Source organism: Oryctolagus cuniculus, chromosome 2 (assembly GCF_051225735.1).
Source record: "Oryctolagus cuniculus isolate XC-2025 breed Fujian yellow rabbit chromosome 2, ASM5122573v1, whole genome shotgun sequence".
Classification (NCBI taxonomy): domain Eukaryota; kingdom Metazoa; phylum Chordata; class Mammalia; order Lagomorpha; family Leporidae; genus Oryctolagus; species Oryctolagus cuniculus.
The window spans coordinates 160568603-160588852 of record NC_142868.1 but is presented as its reverse complement, the minus strand read 5'-3'; the positions used below and the strand labels follow the sequence as shown (position 1 = coordinate 160588852).

At 42.9% G+C, this 20250-nt stretch overlaps 1 protein-coding gene and 1 non-coding gene across 2 annotated transcripts in view; one reads left to right on the top strand and one right to left on the bottom strand.

Annotated features, from left to right (window-relative positions):
- Window positions 1-20250, top strand: part of MSH2 (mutS homolog 2) — an 80790-nt gene that overhangs the window by 44553 nt on the left and 15987 nt on the right. The window contains exons 8-10 of the mRNA XM_051839023.3: window positions 3461-3570; window positions 15295-15418; window positions 17378-17528. Of these exons, the coding sequence (XP_051694983.1) occupies window positions 3461-3570; window positions 15295-15418; window positions 17378-17528 (385 nt within the window). The remainder of the gene's footprint in view (window positions 1-3460; window positions 3571-15294; window positions 15419-17377; window positions 17529-20250) is intronic.
- Window positions 2732-2835, bottom strand: LOC127490422 (U6 spliceosomal RNA). The gene has a single exon (XR_007918378.3). It is a non-coding gene; the product is annotated as a U6 spliceosomal RNA (small nuclear RNA).

Genomic DNA, 20250 nt, shown 5'->3' with positions numbered 1-20250 from the left:
TGCACATTGATGGAACATGTAGAAAGAGGCCCAGTGGTGGGTGACCAACTGCTGGTGTGCACAGACTGGACATGTGGTAGAGGGCCAAGATCCCAGTAGCCTGGGCCTTATTATGTCTTCAGAGGCCTAGGGGTGGGGGTGGGGATGGGGTAGGGGTAGGGACAGCAGGTGGAAGTAGATTCCTCTATATTGGTATTTCAGTTGGCACTGGGCCTTGAACCTGAGGAAGAATGTGTGGTGAGAGGAGGGTGGAGAGGGTGAGGACAATAGGGTATGGGATCGAATTGACATTCAGGGACAAGGAATAAAGTCTAATATTATTATTTCTCTTTTGGGCCATGAGCGAGAATGGCTGAGGCTCATGTCTTTGTTCCATCAGTAACAGTGGGAGGAGATAGATAATTAGGAAGCAAATGAGCAAGATTTTCAAATATGTAATAAGTATAATAAAACAGTGATGTGATTAAGTGACTCAACAGGGCACCATGGAGACATTGGCAACTCTAGGTTCAGTACAAATTCCAACTAGGGCAGAAATTCAAGATGCTAAGTGACAGCTTGCAGGCTAGGGAGCAGGTTGCTCAGAAGGTTTATCGATTCCGAGAAGAGCTGTGACAAAGTAAGCCCATGTATTTGAGGTTGTGTTGAGGGTGATATAGGTTCTGAAGTTGTTCATATTTCTGTAATAATACCATATGTATTGTTGGAAAACCTTCAAAGTTGTATGATAGAAAAATAACAACTTATGGAAAAAAGGGTTGAGGCAGACCTTAAATACATGAAAAATTTTAAACCGTTACTAACAAAATCACTGACAGACTTTAATACAGTTACCGCAGTTGAGTCTGTGCCTAGCACCGTCCCCAGGCAGTTTTTGTAGCCTTAGAATTTGAGCCTCTTGTTTCTACCTTTGAGCTGCAGGTCCCTGAGGGGTTTTCGCTCAAATGATAATCAGCTTCATCAAAATGAAAACTCTGAACCAGGCTGAAGAATTCACTCCCCCTCCCCACCCACACTTTGGCAAATATTTGTGTATCCTTCATTTATACTCAACTTTTCCACAGATAACATAGGGGCAAATAGAGTGGCCAACTACTGTGCTAAGACTTACTCTAGTTATGTGAGAGCTTGCTCTTGATTGTTTCAAATTATGAATGGGAGATCATATGAACCAAAACCATGGCCTCTGATTTGCTGCTGTAATTCCCCTATTCACCAGTGAGCTATTTGAAATAGCTAGATATTGACGCGCAACAGACATTATGTGGGCTAAGTGTTGTTTGTAGTCTAAATAGTGTTTCACACATATCTACTATTTCCTAAATATGTGTAGATGCTGTTGTGATTAATAATAAAGCATGAATTTCTAAAGCAGTTTTGCTGACTTGGTAGCTTCTCATCTTTTTCTCAATTAAGAGCTACTAAAATTTCAGGGAAAAATAGGAACATTTGCTTTGGAGTGAAATGTGGAATACTATGTAACACATATAGGATTCTAAACAAATCTATCAGAGATCAGAAAAATCCTTGTGATTTGCCAATAGAAATGCAGAGTATTGTTGAATTTCTGTGAACTGTCACACACTGTTGTGTACAGTTACTTCATTTATTCATCTTCTGAATATATATATATATATATGTTTAAAAGATCTTACTTATTTGAGAGGTAGAGTTACCGACAGAAAGAGGGAGAGACAGAGAGACTGCAACAGCAGGAGCCGAGCCGATCAGAAGCCAGGAGCTTCCTCCAAGTTGCCTACGTGGGTGCAGGGACCCAAGCACTAGGGCATCTTCTGTTGCTTTCCAGGCCATAGCAGAGAGCTATGTGGAGCAGCTGGGATGAGAACTGGTGCCCCTGAGTAGCTGATTTTTTTTTTTTTAAAGATTTATTTATTTATTTGAAAGAGTTACGGGGTGGGGGTCTTCCATCTGCCGGTTCACTCCCCAGTTGACCACAATGGCTGGAGCTGCGCTGATCTGAAGCCAGGAGCCAGGAGCTTCTTCCGGGTCTCCCATGTGGGTGCAGGGGCCCAAGGACTTGGACCATCTTCCACTGCTGATTTCCCAGGCCACAGCAGAGAGCTGGATCGGAAGTGGGGCAGCCGGGTCTCAAACCGGCGTCCATATGGGATGCCGGCACTTCAGGCCAGGGCGTCAACTCACTGCACCACAGTGCCAGTTCCCTGAATAGCTAATGTTAATACTTCATCATCATACAGATATGGACAAGGGGGTTCAAGGGGACAAGGGGGACAAGTGTCAGCTTTGTGCAAGCTGACAAAGCCAATAGGTAGCAGAACTGGAATTAACACCTGGCATCTGAATCTCTGCTGCTTTTTTTTTTTTTTTAATTTATTTATTTGAAAGACAAAGTTACAGAAAGAGAAAGAAAGAGATACATTCTATCCTTTGGTTCATTCCCCAAATGCCAGGGCTGGGCTTGGCTGAAGCCAGGAGCCAGCAGCTCCATCTGGGTCTCCCACCTGGATGGCAGGATCCCTTGGAATTAGGCCAGCACCTGCTGCCTCCCAGCAGGGAGCTTGATCAAAAGTGAAGTTGCCTGTACTCCATATATGGGATGCTGGTGTCACAGGCAGCCGCTGAACCCACTGCACCACAACACCAACCCCCTCTGTTTCACATTACATACTGTTGCTTCACTTACTACTCCTTATATCATTTCCCTAGGGTATATGAGTACACTTAAGTAGCTATCTAACAAAACAACAACAAAAAAATGGAACACCTGATGAATTTGTGTGTCATCCTCGCACAGGGTCTGCTAATCTTCTCTGTATCATTTAGTTTTAGTATTTTTAACCACTGTTTTTGGAACATTATACTATAATATAAATTAAGAATATAAGAAGTTATGTCTTATATTAATGGTTTTGGCTTTGGGTTATTAAATCTACAAGAAGTGAATTTGTGATTTTCATTTAGTTGTAATTTTAAGGTAATATTTTTGTATCTTTAGTACTTTCGAAGGTTTCAGACAAGCAGTGAAGGCAGTGTTTTTATTAGTGGGAGGTTTAAGCGCTAGATCACCTCTTTCTATAAAATGACTTGAGTCCTAAGTGCATTTGAATTAAAACACCTGAGTCGATGATGATTTTGGAGACCTACTGAACTATGAAGATATTTCAGAAGAGTTCATGGAAAATGTAATTAAAAGGTAACATTTTGGTGCAGATTTTGAAGTCCTTTGCAAATGAGGGCTCTTCAGAAAGTAAGTGAAAAAAATATATATTATAGAAAGAGTGCATGGATTTAAAGAAAAGTCTTGCACCAAAGTACATATCCTTTAATTGCATTTTCTGTTAACTCTTTGAAATACCCTCATATTTGTGCTTTTTTGGATCAAACAGTGTTCATTATATCTCAAGTTCTTATGGTCTGAAACCTGGTATTTTTTTAAAATGAGAACTTTTATTTTATTTTTCTTTTTGCTTTCTTTTAGGAAAGCACCAGAACTTGTTGCTGGCAGTTTTTGTGACTCCTCTTACTGATCTTCGTTCTGATTTCTCCAAGTTTCAGGAAATGATAGAAACAACTTTAGACATGGATCAGGTAAGCAGTATACTTTTTAACACGAGTGGTAGAATATTTTTGAAAAGTAATGATGTATTGGAAAAGTTTCCACGGTTTTTTAGTGTCTAATTTTGGTATTTTAGCATGGCATCTTTGGAGACTGGGTGTACAATTAAGAAACAGATGGAAAAAAGAATTGTTTCAGTAGGTGAGAATAAAGATTAACAGAATATTGTACACAACTGGCCTACTTAGAGAAAATGTCATAGATGATTTTACACATGCATCTCAGTTTTGCTTTAACATGAAGAGAAAGGGAAAATAACAGTTGCTGGAAAAGGAAAGAGTAGAGATAAATGTAGGACGTAAGAGAAGACTTCTCTCTTTTTTTTTTTTTTTTAAAGATTTATTTATTTACTTGAAAGAGTTAGACAGAGAGAGGTCTTCCATCTGCTGGTTCACTCCTCAGATGGTCACAATGGCTGGAGCTGCGTCAATCTGGAGCCAGAAGCTTCTTCCAGGTCTCCCACGTAGGTACAGGGGCCCAAGGACTTGAACCATCTTATGCTTTCCCAGGCCATAACAGAGAATTGGATCAGAAGTGGAGCAGCCGGGTCTTGAACCAGCACCCATATGGGATGCCAGCACTTCAGACCAGGGTGTTAACTCACTGTGCCACAGCGCCAGCCCTGCCTCTCTTTATTTTTTATGTTGGGAAGTTCTCCTGAATAGTCAGGTATTTGCATAACTAAGAAACTAACCATGACTCTAAATGCTGTTTACTTCCAAATTTCTTATTAGTTTCTGACACTTAGCATTTAATATACGTGATCAGTACTATCAAGCCTTAAGAATTTAGAACAGCAGTTTGTACATACAGTGGGAATAGTTTTTGAAATATTTGAAACTATCCTTTTATAAAAATGAATTTGAAAGATTTGAAAGTAAAATCTAGGAAATGGTAAAGTTATCTGTTAAAAATGTATGTAAATTAACATGTTGAGAACACTGAATTCAGTTGAGAACTGAATATAAAGTTTTAAATTGCATGACTTTAAAAAGTAATAATTTGAAGCTTTTTCTAAAGGAAAATTGCATGTACTCATGTTTCTCATGTGAAGATGTCCAGAGAGATGAGTCCTGCCGTTCTTTGCACAAGAAAGAATTCAGGCATGAAGCAGAGAGCAAGGTCGCAGGGTTTGATTGGAGCTAGGGTATCCATCAGATGGAAGGAACAGAGTTCCCAGTCCCTCAGACTGTTAAATGGAGAGAATACACCTGGCAAGGCCAGAAGGGCAGCAGGCTCAGCTGAGAGCTGAGTGGGCGTGGTCTTTGTTCAGACTGTGGCTTATAAAGAAAGGGTCCGGTTCCTTCTCTGCTTCCTCTCCCTTCTCCTCTAGGACAAAGGTTTGCTGCATGTAAATTAGGAAAATTTCTCCCCAGGTCTACCACAGGTTTATCAGACTGGGGGAGTCTGGCCCTGAGGTGCCTGCCTTGGAGAAAGGATGTAATGATTTTACTGCTCTATGTTACCAGGCCAGGTTACCCATTTGGTGGAGGAGGGAGCTTCCCTTGGAGGAAGGCCTGGGACCACCTGGAAAGTTATGATGGTCTGGGCAGGATTTGGAAGTATAGATGCTGGGCTGCTTCCAAAGTGATTCCCTGCAGATGCCAGGTTTCCTCAGGCCCCTCTCACACACAGGCTATTTCTAACTTCCTACCTAACAAAGGTAAGAGTTTCAGTTGCTGATTGTTAATCTTCTTAATGCCTGTGTATGTTTGAGTTTAAGTGATATTGATTTGTTTTTACTGGGTCATTAAGTCTTACAGAAATTAAATCCCATTTACTCTGTGATCTCTGGGATTATTTTATTTGTCAGTAAAGAGACAGTTTGAAGCCACATCCAGACCAGTGTTACTCAGAAGAATAAAACCTGGGAGGCGCCCAATCCCAGGTGCACGCACAACAGAGAGTTGCCAGAGAATACACAGCAGAGAGCGAGCCCTTTCCCTTAGAGTCTAGTGGTTTATGTAGTACAAGGTGGTGGGAATGGGTTTGGGGGTCTGAGCCAAAACTGGGCCTGGGCTAGTTCTAAGGGTCCTGTGAGATCACAGTGTGAGCTGGGAGAGGTTTGGGCTGAGGCTGAGCTGCTGAGTTGAGAGAGCCTGGGAGGAGTGGAGAGAGCTCAGGCTGATAGCTGGACTCCTCAGATAGCAGTGTGTCCAGCAGTCCAGGCAGGGCGGGGCTGTATTAGCAGGGCAGTAAAATGGGGATCTGCTTGCTGTTATGTAGGTGAGAGGTCAGCATGGATCTAAGGCTTTTTGTCCTTGCTCTGTGGAAGACAGTGCACCTGATAGGCCAGGCAGGCATCCAGGTAAAGGCTGAGAGCACTGTCTGCATTCAGACTGCAGTTTTTATGGACTTGACTGTGAGTCCCCTATTTCTTCTCCCCTCCTCCCTCTTGTGGGAAATTGTGGGTTAGGGGATTTCTGGTGTAGACTTCCCAAAGATCCTTTCTGGATCTTATCAGCACAGTAATAGTCTGCTTGGTGCAGGGCAGGGGAACTTCCCTTGAGCTGCCCCCAGGGAGAGAGGGCTGAACCCTCTCTAACAGGGTTACTTTAGGTATAATTGCTTCTCTGCTTTCAGGGCTTGTCTCCTCATTCCACTGCACAAAAATTCACCTCTTAACACACAGGCTAATAGCTACCTAGCTACCTGAACAGTTGTGGCCAGGGAAGTGCTATGGCCTGGGATAATAGTAGAAGATGGCCCCTGCACCCATGTGGGAGACCCAGAGGAAGCTCCTGGCTCTTGGCTTTGGATCGGCGCAGCTCCGGCCGTTGCGGCCATCTGGGGAATGAATCAGCAATGGAAGACCTCTCTCCCTCCCCCTCTCTCCCTCTCCCCCTCTCCCCCTCTCCCCCTCTCCCCCTCTCCCCCGCTCCCCCGCTCCCCCGCTCTCCCTCTCCCCCTCTCCCCCCCCTTCTCTGTCTCCCTCTCCCTCTCTCTGTAACTCTTGTCTTTCAAATAAATAAAATAAATCTTTAAAAAAGAGAGAGAAATAGAAATATACCTGCCAGACTAGGTAGGCATCTCAGTGTTACAGAAGGAGGACCTAGGATGTTACCTAGAGGAATTTCCACATGGATAGGACAGTGAGCAAAGCGAGATTTGTTTAAGTCAGAAACCTCTTGCTGCAGTGTCAGGAGAGGAGATCCAAGAGAGGAAGACCTAAGAAATTTGTCAAAGTAGGGTCTTTTTTTTTTTTAAGACTTTTTATTTATTTATTTATTTATTTTACAGAGTAGACAGTGAGAGAGACAGAGAGAAAGGTCTTCCTTTGCCGTTGGTTCACCCTCCAATGGCCGCCGTGGCCGGCGCGTTGCGCTGATCCGAAGGCAGGAGCCAGGTGCTTCTCCTGGTCTCCCATGGGGTGCAGAGCCCAAGCACTTGGGCCATCCTCCACTGCACTCCCTGGCCACAGCAGAGAGCTGGCCTGGAAGAGGGGCAACCGGGACAGAATCCGGTGCCCCAACCGGGACTAGAACCTGGTGTGCCGGCGCTGCAAGATGGAGGATTAGCCTAGTGAGCCGCGGCGCCAGCCTGTCAAAGTAGGGTCTTTAAAGCATGATTCTGGGAAGCAGAGTAATAGCCAACGAGAGGGATTTGTGTAAAACCCACTAGAGAGCTGGAATTGTAATCCTTTCTAAACCACCAGAAGAGTAGGATAGGTAAACTTCATCTTTGTGTTCTACTGATAAAACTAGATGGAAGGGTGGGATCTCTACTTCCTTGCTGTTCTCATGATAAAACTGGAAACTCAGAGAACTGGGTCTTTCTGTCTTGCTAAAATGCAGCTTCTAGGGAGAAGCAAGCATCTTGTCCACTTTATTTATTTCTTTGAAAGGCAGAGACAGAAATCTTCCATCTGTAGGTTCACTCCCCAAATGGCCACAATGGCTGAAACTGAGCTGATCTGAAGCCAGGAGCTAAGAGCTTTTTCTGGGTGTCCTAAATGGATGGTAGAGGCCCAGGGACTTGGGCCATCTTCAGCTGCTTTCCTAGGCACATTAGCAGGGATCTGGATCAGAAGTGGAGCAGCTGGGAACCAGCACAGTGCCAGCCCCATCCTGTCCTCTCTTAAAAGGGACCCTTCTTCCTCTTTCTCATTCCACCAGGGACCTGACCTAACTGCCTACTAGCCATCCTTACAATGCCAAAGAATTTCCACGCGGACAGTGATAGTGAGGAAAGCAAAAGTTTTACTGAAAGCAGGGAGACTCCTGATGGCAGCAGTCAGAAAGGGAGGAGTTGCCAAAGTAACTTGCAAGTAAGGGCTCTTTATCATATGAAGTGGCACCAAAAAGAGTGTCTTTCTCCTTGATTGGATAGTTTAAAGGATTGAAACTATGTCCAATTGGCAGGACAGAAAGGGTCATTGAAGTTTGCACTTCATCTGTGTTTACTTCCAAAACAGAAAGTCTTTGGGGCCGGCACTGTGGCATAGTGGGTAAAGCCAACGCCTCCTGTGCCGGCATCCCATATGGGCGCCAGTTCAAGTTCTGGCTGCTCCACTTCCAATCCTGGGAAAGCAGTAGAAGATGGCCCAATTCCTTGGGCCCCTGCACCCACGAGGGAGACCCAGAAGAGGCTCCTGGCTCCAGATTGGTGCAGCTCCAGCCGTTGCAGCCAACTGGGGAGTGAACCATTGGATGGAAGACCTTTCTCTCTCTCTCTCTCTCTCTCTCTCTCTCTCTCTCTCTCTCTCTCTCAGATGAAAAGTACCTCAAGGGGCCGGTGCCATGGCTGACTTGGTTAATCCTCCACCTGTGGCACTGGCATCCCATATGGGATTGCCCAGCTTCGGATTGGCCCAGCTCCACTTGTTGCAGCCATTGGGGAGTGAACCATTGGATGGAAAATCTTTCTGCTCGCGTGCGCTCTCTCTCTCTCTCTGTCTCTGTAACTCTGCCTTTCAAATAAATCTTTAAAAAATTTTAGATATTCTTCCATATGATTACAATTCCTTTGCTATTCATTCTTTCTTCCTGTTTATCTTTCAGAAATTCTGTTGTTGGAGGTCCGTTAGGTTTTATTTCTTTGAAAAAGTCTGTATTTTACCCTAGTTCTTAAAGGATGCTTTATCTGGGTGTACAGTTCTAGATTGGCAGTTATTTTCCCCTGATCCCTGTAAGATTGTATTGTGCTGTCCTTTGGTTTAGGTTATTATTAATGTTTAGAAGTCTTGGTTCCAGATACTGATTCCTTTTATTACTTTGTTGTGCTCTAAGGTGGTTTTCTTGGTTTTTTTCCTATTTGGATTATTGTGGTTTTATTCATCAGAGAATTCATGCCTTTGATGTGTTCTAGAGAATTGCCAGTTAGAATCTTTTTGAATATTGTGTTCCTTCCTTCTTGTTTTGTAAAACTATGATTGGACATATGTTATCCTTTTTCTACCATGTGTCTAAGTGCTGCTCTCTTTGTAATTACTTCAAATGTTCTAATTCACTGGGTATCTTTTCAGCACTAATATGTTGTTTAATTATTTCATCAGTTTTTTCCCTTCATATCAATTACATTTTTATTTACTTATTTTTTTAAGGATTTATTTATTTGAAAGGCAGAGGTACAGAAAGGCAGAGACAGAGGAAGAGGTCTTCCATTCGCTGGTTCACTCCCCTGATGGCTACAGCAGCTGGAGTTGGGCTGATCTGAAGCCAGGAAGCTTCTTCCTGGTCTCCCACACAGGTGCAAGAGCCTAAGGACTTGGGCCATCTTCTACTGCTTTCCCAGGCCACAGCAGAGAGCTGAATTGGAAGTGGAGCAGCCGGGACTAGAATTGGCGCCCATATGGGATGCTGGCACTACAGGTGGCAGCTTTACCTGGTATGCCACAGTGGTAGCCCCTGAATTTTTTTATTTTTAAAATTACTTGGGGCCTGGTGCTGTGGTTTAGTGGGTTAAGTTGCTGCCTGCAGTGCCAAGCATTCCATATGAGCACTGTTTGAATCCTTGCTGTCCTACTTCAATCTAGCTGCCTGCTAATTTGCCTGAGAAAGCAGAGGAAGATGGCCCCAATGCTTAAGCCCTGCCACACAGGTGGAAGACCCAGAAGAATCTCTTGGTTTCAGCCTGGTGTAGGCCCAGCTGTTGCAACCATGTGAAGAGTGAACCAGCAGATTGAAGATCTCCCCTCTTCTTTCTCTCTTGTGGCTCTGCCATTCAAAGAAAATAACTAAATTTTTTTTTTAAAAAGATATTGTCTCCTTTTTAACTCTAGTGTCTCTTATTTTAAAGTGATTTTTTTTTTGCTCATATATTCCATTCTTATCATTTTCTTTTGTGAAGAATTTTTAGCAAGAAGCTGGATCAGAAGAGGAGGTGGGACTCAATCCCAGGTACTCCTATGGGATGCTAGCTTAATCCTGCACTGCAACATCTGCCACTCTCTCCTATATTTCTTTTTTTAATTTTTAATAGATATTTATTTGAAAAGCAGAGTCACAGAGAGAGATCTTCCACCTACAGTTCACTCCCCAGATGGCCACAACAGCTGGAGCTGGGCTGATCCAAAGATAAGAACCAGGAGCTTCTCCCAGGTCTCCCACGTGGGTGCTGGGGTCCAAGGACTTGTTCCGTCCTCTGCTGCCATTGCAGGCACACTGTTAGGGAGCTGGATCAGAAGTGGAGCAGCCGGGACTCAACCTATATAGGACACTGGCACTGCAGCTGGCGGCATCTTTACCCACTACACCACAACGCCAATACCCACACTCACTCCTGTATTTCTTTAAATACTTTAAATATTTTACATCTAAATTTTCTCAGATTTTAATGTGTTTCTTGTTTCTCCTGAGTCTGTAGTTTTTTGTTTTGTTTTTGTTTTTGTTTTTAAGAGTTATTTTCTTATCTGAAAGGCAGAGTTACAGAGAAGGAAGGAGAGATAGAGCTTCCTTCTGCTGGTTGGTCAAAACTACCAATGCTGTGCCAAGCTAAAGCCAGGAGCCTGGAACTCCATCCCGGTCTCCCACATGGGTGGCAGGGGCCCAGGTATTTGAGACATCTTCTGCGCTTTCCCAGGCGTATTAGCAGAGACCTGGATCCAGAAGTGGAGCAGCCAGGACTCCACCTAGTGCGTGTGTGGGATGCCAGTGTCAACCACAGCATCAGCCCCACCCACAAATACTTCTTAAATTTTATTTCTCATCCTGGAGTTTTCTCTGTTTAATAGGGTTAAGATTTAGCTGCAGCTAAACGAACACAAACAAACAAAACAATCCAGAGTAGATAACAGTGGCTTACACAAGAATAGTGGTTTAAGTTCTGAGCATAGCAACACTGGGCTTTTGGGGTTGGCAGCTCTGCTGTATCTGGAACCTGTTCCCTCTCTTGTGGCTCTACTCTCCAGGGTGTTGACTTTACCTTCAGAGCCCAGGATGGAGGCCACCACTGTGGCGTACTAGGTAAAGCCACTGCCTGCAGTACCGGCACCCCATATGGATGCTAGTTTAAGTCCCAGCTGCTCCACTTCCGATCCAGCTCTCTGCTATGGCCTGGGAATGCAGTAGAAGATGGCCCAAGTCCTTGTGCCCCTGCACCCACATGCCTGGCTTCGAATTGTCCCATTTCTGGCCATTGTAACCATTTGGGGAATGAACCGTGGATGAAGACCTCTCTCTCTCTGCCTCTCTGTAACTCTGCCTTTCAAATACATAAATCTTTAAAAAAAATAAAATAAAATAAGAAGCCCAGGATGACTTTCCGTCGTCTCTTCATTCTAGCCAATGGGAAAATACAAAGGGGGAAATGGAAGGCATTCTGGAAATGTATTATTCCTCCTCACGGTCTGTTGGCCAGATTTTATTCATGTGGCCCTCCTAGCTGCAAGGTAGGCTGGGCAATGTGTTCTTTATTTGAGTAATCAGTTCTTTACTGCAGGAGGAGGAGGAGGAGTACTAGAAATGACCAACAACCAGCAGCCTTTTGACTGTCAACATAAGCAGTAGACATTTTTAATGCCCCTGTGAAAGTAGCTTTTATCTAGTTTTCAGGTAGGAGATTCTGCCTCCTTGTTTCCTTTCTCTTGGGTCCAGACTGATAAAAACAGGTTTCCCTATTGCCATTTATCCTGAGGCAGTTCCTGAAAATGGTCCCCCCTTGTTTTACACCAGGGACTCCTCAAGGGCTCAGAGCTTTAGTTTTCTCCAACTCTGCTGTATATATTCACATTTGGGGAAATTGCTCCTGATATTTTTATTTTCCATTCTTAATTCCTGTATCTCTGGTGTACATTGTGATTACATTACCTTTCAGCCTTACCAGTGCACGTAATTTAATTCAACAATATCTTTTCTCCTTTGCTGTATTATCTATGCCTTCTTCATCCTTTACATCCCATTTGTTGGTTTCATCATCTTGTTTTTTAGTTCCAGGCTTATGTTTGTTTTGTTCTGCCTCCATTAGTGAAGCTAATGGAAGGCTGTGTTTTTGGTGGCGAAGTAGGTGGAAAATGATAGAATTCAGATGTTGTGTCTGAGGGGTTGGAGTGTCTTGCTGGTGATGCAGTTTATTGTTCCACGTCGTCTGGGGGAGAGTGCTGGATTCGTGAGGATGCCCGCCTTGGTTAGAGCCTAGTTGTTCACGTGTGTCTCCCCAGCAGCCCTCTCGGAAGAGTCCTTTCCTGTCTGAGCGAGGACAGTGTAAGGACCCCGCTCCCCTGTTTCTCTCGAGATTGGGATAAGGATTCTCGGGGCTTTGCTGCTTCACCTCTGTCAGCCTCATTAGGACAGTTCCCTGCGGCTTTACTTCTCCCTGGCATTACCATAAGCCCTGGTCCTTGTTTGTAGATAATCTTCATTACCTGTTTAAAAAGTGTAAAAATTATATTCTGTTGATATACCATTGTGCAAATACTGTGGTGTTTTTTCAAGTTTTACTGTAACAAATTTTTCAGAGATTTTATCCAGCCCTGTGTTATTTTGCTTCTATTGCGTATTTCCTTAGGTTGAATTCCTAGCAGGAGAATTGCTATGACAGAGTATACCAAATATGTTTGAGTCTTATATTGCTTTCTTCATTTTAAAGGTTATACCAACTTGGGTTCTCATCCGAAAAGAGTGTATATGCTAATACCGTTAAAGCCTTGCTAGTGTTTGGTAGTGGTTTCTGTTTAAAAAAAAAAAAAAAAAAAAAAAAAAAAAAAAAGGTGTAGTGAGATCGCTGCCTGCCATGAGGACAATGCTATAATAGTATCTCAAGGTTTTTAAAATATTCATAACCTTTATTATCATAGCACTTTCCTGTGGGTTACTGTACTAATTTTCTTCTCTGTGAACTGTAAGTTTTTATACTTGCTCATTTAATGACCTTGATGTTTCTCTTATCCATGCAAATACCTTTACAAAAGAAAATGCCAACTGTTATAATTTTCCATCTTATCAAGCTGTTTTTATAAATTTATTATCTTTTAGAAGATTAAACTTATTCAAAAAATTATATTTTAATTTAATATTTTATATAGTTGAATCATTGATTTAATTTGAGAAAGTTCATAAATATTTTGTTCATTTCTTTTGCTTGCTTTCTGTAATTTTGATTTTAATTGCATATTCGTTATAAAGTTCACTTTTAGAATGTGAAGATGTGCTCTGATTAAATGGAAGGCAATTAGAAGCAATTTCTCTCAACCTCATTTATTGAATCTTTTTGTCATCTTGTTTTAGAAAATTGACTCACTCTTTTACATTAAGCTTTTATGTATAATTTGTCTACCTAATGATTTTTAATTCCTCATAAAGATAGACTTTTTCTTATTTTAAATGCTCTCTTAAATTTTAGTCATTTTGTTTTGTTTCAATAAGGGATTCCTATTGAACAATTACTAAGAGTGAATAGCTGTAAAGTTTTGGTTTCGTTGTTCCTTTTCATTACTTCTTGGCCTTTTGACTAAAATCAAGTATAGTTTTCTCTAGTTCTTTTACATCTGCAATAGAAATTATCTTTATAAGTGTTCTTTATTATCAAGGTTTTGTATCTAAATATTTTGTGTTTGTTTTTGCTGTTGTAAATGAGATCTGTTTTTCATTATGGTTTCCTCCTGGTTATTGCTGGTAAGAATTTAGTGAAAGAAAGAATTTTGTTTTAAAGATTTTATTTATTTATTTAATTGAGAGGGAGAGACAAGAGAGATCTTCCATCTGCTGGTTTACTCCCCAAATGGCCACAATGGCCAGAACTGGGCCTATCTGGAGCCAGGAGCTTCTTCTAGGTCTCCCACATGGGTGCAGAGGCCCAAGCACTTGGGCCATCTCCTGCTGCTTTTCCCAGTCATATTAGCAGGGAGCTGGATTAGAAATGGAACAGCTGGGACTTGAACCAGTGACCATATGGGATGCTGGCACTGCAGATGGTGACTTTACCCACTGTGCCACAGTGCTGGCACCACAGGAAATCACCCGTTTTATAAAGTATTGAACATTCTTTTGGTAATGTTCATGGAAGATGTTTCAAACATTGTTTATGAAAAATATAAATAATAAAGAATACTCATGGGAATCTATATATCTTTAGCACTGTACTGTTTCAGATGTACTTGATACATCTGGAACTCTTGAGTTCATAATAAACAGAACTTTACATTTCCTAACATTTGCTTTTATTTGAAATGCAGAAAGAAACAAAGATCTCCCATCTACTGGGTCTCTTCCAAATGCACACAACAGCTGGGGTTGGGTCAGACTGCAGCCAGGAGCTGTGAACTCAGTTCAGGTCTTCTACTTGGTGGCAGGGACCCAACTACTTGAGCTGTCAGTGCTGCCTCCCAGGGCGCTCATTAGCAGGAAGGTGGCGTGGAGCCTGGAGCTGAGACTTGAACCCAGACAGTACAGTATGGCTGCAAGTGTCCTGAGTGTCAGTTCAACTGCTGCACCAAAGGCCTGTCCGTGTGTGTGTGTGTGTGTGTGTGTGTATTTATTTGAAAGACAGAGTTACAGAGTCTTCCATCTGCTGGTTCACTCCATAGATGGCTGCAATGGCCGGAGCTGAGCTGATCTGAAGCTAGGAGCCAGGAGCTTCTAGCAGGTCTCCCACATGGGTGCAGGGGCCCAAGCACTTGGGCCATTCTTTCTACTGCTTTCCCAGGCCATAGCAGAGAGCTGGATCGGAAGAGGAGCAGCTGGGACTAGAACCAGCGCTCATATGGGATGCCGGTGCTTCAGGCCAGGGCTTTAACTTGCTGCGCCACAACACCGGCTCCTATATATATATAAATAAATTTACAGATTTATTTATTTGGAAGACAGAGTTACAGAGTGAGGTAGAGACAGAGAGAGAGGTCTTCCATCCACTGGTTCACTCCCCAGATGGCCACAATGGCTGGAGCTATGCTGCTCCGAAGCCAGGAGCCAAGAGCTTCTTCCGGATCTCCCACGTAGGTTCAGGGGCCCAAGGACTTGGACCATCTTCTATTGTAATTCCAGGCCATAGTAGGGAGCTGGATCAGATGAGGAGCAGCTGGGACTAGAACTGGCACCCATATGGGAAGCTGGCACTTCAGGCCAGGGCTTTAACCCACTGTGCCACAGTGCCGCCCTCCCCCCCTATATTTCTTAATGACTTGAGATTTCTTAATAGTTTTGACTAAGTGAATCAGTTAACTCAAAATGTTAGTCAAATTTAAGTAGAGAAAATATTTCACTCATGATGACCATCTTTACCTGTTGTTTACACAATATAGACAACTTTTGTTCTGCTTACAGGTGGAAAACCATGAATTCCTTGTGAAACCTTCCTTTGATCCTAATCTGAGTGAGTTAAGAGAAGTAATGGATGACTTAGAGAAGAAGATGCAGTCAACACTAATAAGTGCAGCCAGAGAGCTCGGTAAAGATGGATCTTTGGAGGCTTGAATGATTTTGTTGCCTATTTAGTGTCTGAACTGGTGTTGAAATTATTTTAATAACTCCCCACCTCAAGATGACCCCACATTGCTGCTAAGCAGAAGTGTCCTGGCAGGGTCTTGCATGATATCACACTGAGAGAGGAGGAGAGGCAGAGAGAGAGGAGTCTTCCATCCAGTGGTTCACTCCCCAGTTGGCTGCAATGGCCAGAGCTGCACTGATCTGAAGCCAGGAGATAGGAGCTTCCTCTGGGTCTCCCACACGGTTGCAGGGACCCAAGGACTTGGGCCATCATATACTGCTCTTCCAGGCCATAGTAGAGAGCTGGATCGAACGTGGAGCAGTTGGGACTAGAACTGGTGTCCACATGGGATGCCGGCACTGCGGGTGGCAGCTTCACCCACTACACCACAGTGCCGGCCAATGCGTGATACCTTAAAAGCTCTATTTTAAATAATCACCCCCACTGGAAGTCTGATTCTTCTAGGAATATTTCATTGATTTGCCTTTAGAGTTTCCAAGTATGTCATCATTTTATTTACTTTTTTAAAACCTTAATTCTGAAATTTTTAAATCAACAGCAATTTTACATATTTGTGAGTATGATGTGACATTTTAATAGAGGTCGACAGTGTGTACTGATCAAATCAGGGTGAGCACCGCCTTTTCTCCCTCTGTCATTTATGACTGGAGTTCTGGAGCTCCTCTTTTCAGTTTGCTTAGAAAGCACGTCAGGGGCTGTTGTTAAGCATAGTCATTCCACCTTGCTGAGCAACATCACTAATGTCTGCCTGCCCCGGATTATTTGAACTTATTTGTGCTAGATACCTTCTACACATTTGCATGAATAAATGAATCCTAGAATATTCTAACTAGAAAAGCCCTTGGGGAAATAATGTTGAAATTTTCAGAGAATCTGATAGGGATATCCTTTTAATAGAAATATATACCTATATCTACATTTGCAAAAAAAATTTGGAAAAAGTTTTTTGTTTTTGTTTTGTTTTGTTTTTTTTCCAAATTTGAAAAAGTGGCAGAGAATGAGAAACAGAGAGAAAGATTCTCTATCTGCAGCTTCATTTCCAAAATAGCTACAATGTGCTGGTCTAGGTCAGGCCAAAGCCAGGAGCCAGGAATTCTATCCTGGTCGGCTGTAAGGCTGGTAGGAGCCCAATTATTTGGGCTGTCCTCTGCTGCCTTCCCAGGTGTATTAACAGAAAGCTAGATTGGAAGCAGAGCAGGAGCCCAGGTTTGAACTAGCACTCAGAAATGGCACTTCAATATGGGATGCTGGCATCACATGCAGAGGCTTAACCTGCTATGCCATAGCACTAGCCTAGTAGTTTCATGGACTGTGCATATATAGACAGGATTTCAAATTAATAACCTTTGCATTAAAGCTGTGAAAGACCAGCCTTCTTCATTTCATAGCTAAATTTTCTTGAGTTAAAATTATTGTTGTGTTTTCTTAGCGATTTTTGACTTACTGGAAAATTCAAGTACCTCAGATTCCTGTGTTTCACAGCTTGGTATTAGGGAGAAAGAATTGTATTAACAGTTTGTGCTAGTGTACATTAATAATTGCCTGCTCTTGGTCTGTTTTGTTGACTGCTAATGAGAAAATTAATGGCAAATATATCTGTTGAAATTAAGTTTAATTCCATTTTAGAATTAAATATGCTGCTTTAAACTCAGAAAACAACTTTCATATCAGAAGCCAACATTCATGAGGTAGAAGTTTAAGGATTTAATAGACATACTTAATTCATGTAGTTTCTGAGTGAATTGGAATGGATTTTGGATTTTACCAGTTATTTCTAGTGTGTGTTATGTAATACAAGTGTGTTTCTCACTGTTGAGGTTTAGCGACTTTAAACATTTATCTTGAATGATGGCTGTAGATATTTATGACATACTTTCCTCTTTCTTCCTCATCGTGAAGGCTTGGACCCTGGCAAGCAGATTAAACTAGATTCCAGTGCACAGTTTGGATATTACTTTCGAGTAACCTGTAAGGAAGAAAAGGTCCTTCGTAACAATAAAAACTTTAGTACAGTAGATATCCAGAAGAATGGTGTGAAATTTACTAACAGGTTTGTAACTCTATATTCTGGGGTGTTTTTGTTTTTCTTAAGATTTTTTTACTTATTTATTTATTTGAGAGGAAAGTTAAAGAGAGACAGACAGAAAGGTCTTCCTTCTGCTGGTTCATTGCCCAAATGGCAGCAGTGAAGCCAGGAGCCAGGTGCTTTTTTGGGTCTCCCACACATGGATGCAGGGGTCCAAGCACATGGGCCATCTTCTGCTTTTGAAGGTGATAGCAGAGAGCTGGATCGGAGGAGGATCAGCCGGGACACAAACCAGCACCCTTATGGCGTGCGAGCGTCGGTCCCTATATTCTGTTTTTTTTTTTTTTTTTTTTTTTTTTTTTTTTTTTTTGACAGGCAGAGTGGACAGTGAGAGAGAGAGACAGAGAGAAAGGTCTTCCTTTGCCGTTGGTTCACCCTCCAATGGCCGCCGCTGCAGCCGGCGCACCGCGCTGATCCTGGCAGGAGCCAGGAGCCAGGTGCTTTTCCTGGTCTCCCATGGGGTGCAGGGCCCAAGCACCTGGGCCATCCTCCACTGCACTCCCTGGCCATAGCAGAGAGCTGGCCTGGAAGAGGGGCAACCGGGACAGAATCCGGCGCCCTGACCGGGACTAGAACCCGGTGTGCCGGCGCCGCAAGGTGGAGGATTAGCCTATTGAGCCACGGCGCCGGCTCCCTATATTCTGTTTTTAAGTCTTTGGTTGTTCTGTGGATTTTCTGTTAAAATGTGAATGTTCTGATAAAGAAGTTTTTCCTTATTTTTTGGTAAGAGTCAGGTGCCTCATACTCACTTGATAAATAACGCACCGCTTCCTTCCGCCTTGACTGGAATGGTATTTGAGTCTTTTTAATAGTGCTCTTTCACTTACCCTTCTCACCATTCTTGTGTCAATACAAGGTAGACTGTTACTTATTTCATTGTGTGTTTCCATATCTATTAGAGCTCATTCTCCCTGTGTCTCTGCTTCAGTTTTTTTCACTTTTTTCCTGAGAAAATGTTGTTATTTATTGAATTAAAAAATTCTTCTGATCTTTGAACTGGATGAATGGCTTTAATGAGGCCATTCCCTGAATTTTACAAATTTTTGGGTTATACTTCATGTTACTCCACAGCGTCAGCCCTATTTTCCTTTTTAAAAACCTTTAGCACATGGGGTCGGCGCTGTGGCATAGTGGTTAAAGCCACCTCCTACAGTGCCAGCATCCCATACGGGCATGCCAGTTCAAGTCTTGGCTGTTGTACTTCTTACCCAGCTCTCTGCTATGGCTTGGGAAAGCAGTGGAAGATGGCTCAGGTCCTTGGGCCCGTGTACCCGCATGGGGGACCCAGAAGAAGCTTCTGGCTCCTGGCTCCTGGCTTCAGATCCATGCAGCTCTCTGGCTGTTGCAGCCAACTGGGGAGTGAACCAGCAGATGGAAGACCTTTTTCTCTCTGCCTCTCCTTTCTCTGTGTAACTCTTTCAAATAAATAAATTAATTAATGAAAATTGAAAAAAAAAACAAAACAAAACAAACCTTTAGCACCTGTTGAAATCTGGAGTCTGTTTTGACCCATTGCTCACCTCTACTTTGGTATCTTGACAGCTTGTCCCTTCACACTGTGATCTTACTTCTATAATACCTTTGCCTCTTGCTTTTCTTCCTTTAATTCTTTTTATTTCCCCATTTCATAGCAGACATTTTATTCTGTTACTTGCCCTGTATTGCTCTTAAGTTACATGTGTCTCAGGGGAAAAACAGAGAAAGAATTTTCTATCCGCAGTGATCAGGGCTGGGCCAGTTCAAAGCCAGGAGCCTGGAACTCCATCTGTGTGTCTCCTGCATGGATGGTAGGAGTTCAAGTTCTTGGGCCATTTTCCACTGCTTTTCCAGGTGCATTTGCAGGGAGCTGGATCTGAAGCAGAGCAAGCCAGGACTCCCATCAACGCTCCCATATGGGATGTGGGCATCACAAATGGCGGCATGACCCACTGTACCACGATGTCAGGCCTTTACTTTGTTCTGTTTCATTTACTTCTTTAATGCCAGTGAATGTTGTTTTCCTCATTTCATTCTCATCTTTCTTCAGTATTTTTTGGCTTCAACCAATATCATTTTCAAGTTACTCAAAAGATAGTTTCCAAAACATTGTGTTTTTAAGGCTGTTGCCGCGGCTCGCTAGGCTAATCCTACACCTTGCGGCGCCGCGCCAGCACACCGGGTTCTAGTCCCGGTCGGGGCGCCGGATTCTGTCCCGGTTGCCCCTCTTCCAGGCCAGCTCTCTGCTGTGACCAGGGAGTGCAGTGGAGGATGGCCCAAGTGCTTGGGCCCTGCACCCCATAGGAGACCAGGATAAGTACCTGGCTCCTGCCATTGGATCAGCGCGGTGCGCTGGCCGCAGCGCGCCAGCTGCAGTGGCCATTGGAGGGTGAACCAACGGCAAAGGAAGACTTTCTCTCTGTCTCTCTCTCTCACTGTCCACTCTGCCTGTCAAAAAAAGAAAAAAAAATCAAAACATTATATTTTTAAAACTTTCAGTATCAAAAGATATGCACAGTAAAAACATAAAACGTGTATGTTTACATTTAAGAGGGAGAATGGCCACATCCTAAATATGGACTGCATTTCATTATTTTTTATTAGAATTTTACTTAATAGGTTTACTTGCTTGTTGTAGTAATGATTGTGCCTCTGTGCTAACCCTAATAGCATAAAAGCACATTAATAAATTGAACTGCAGCCACGTCTA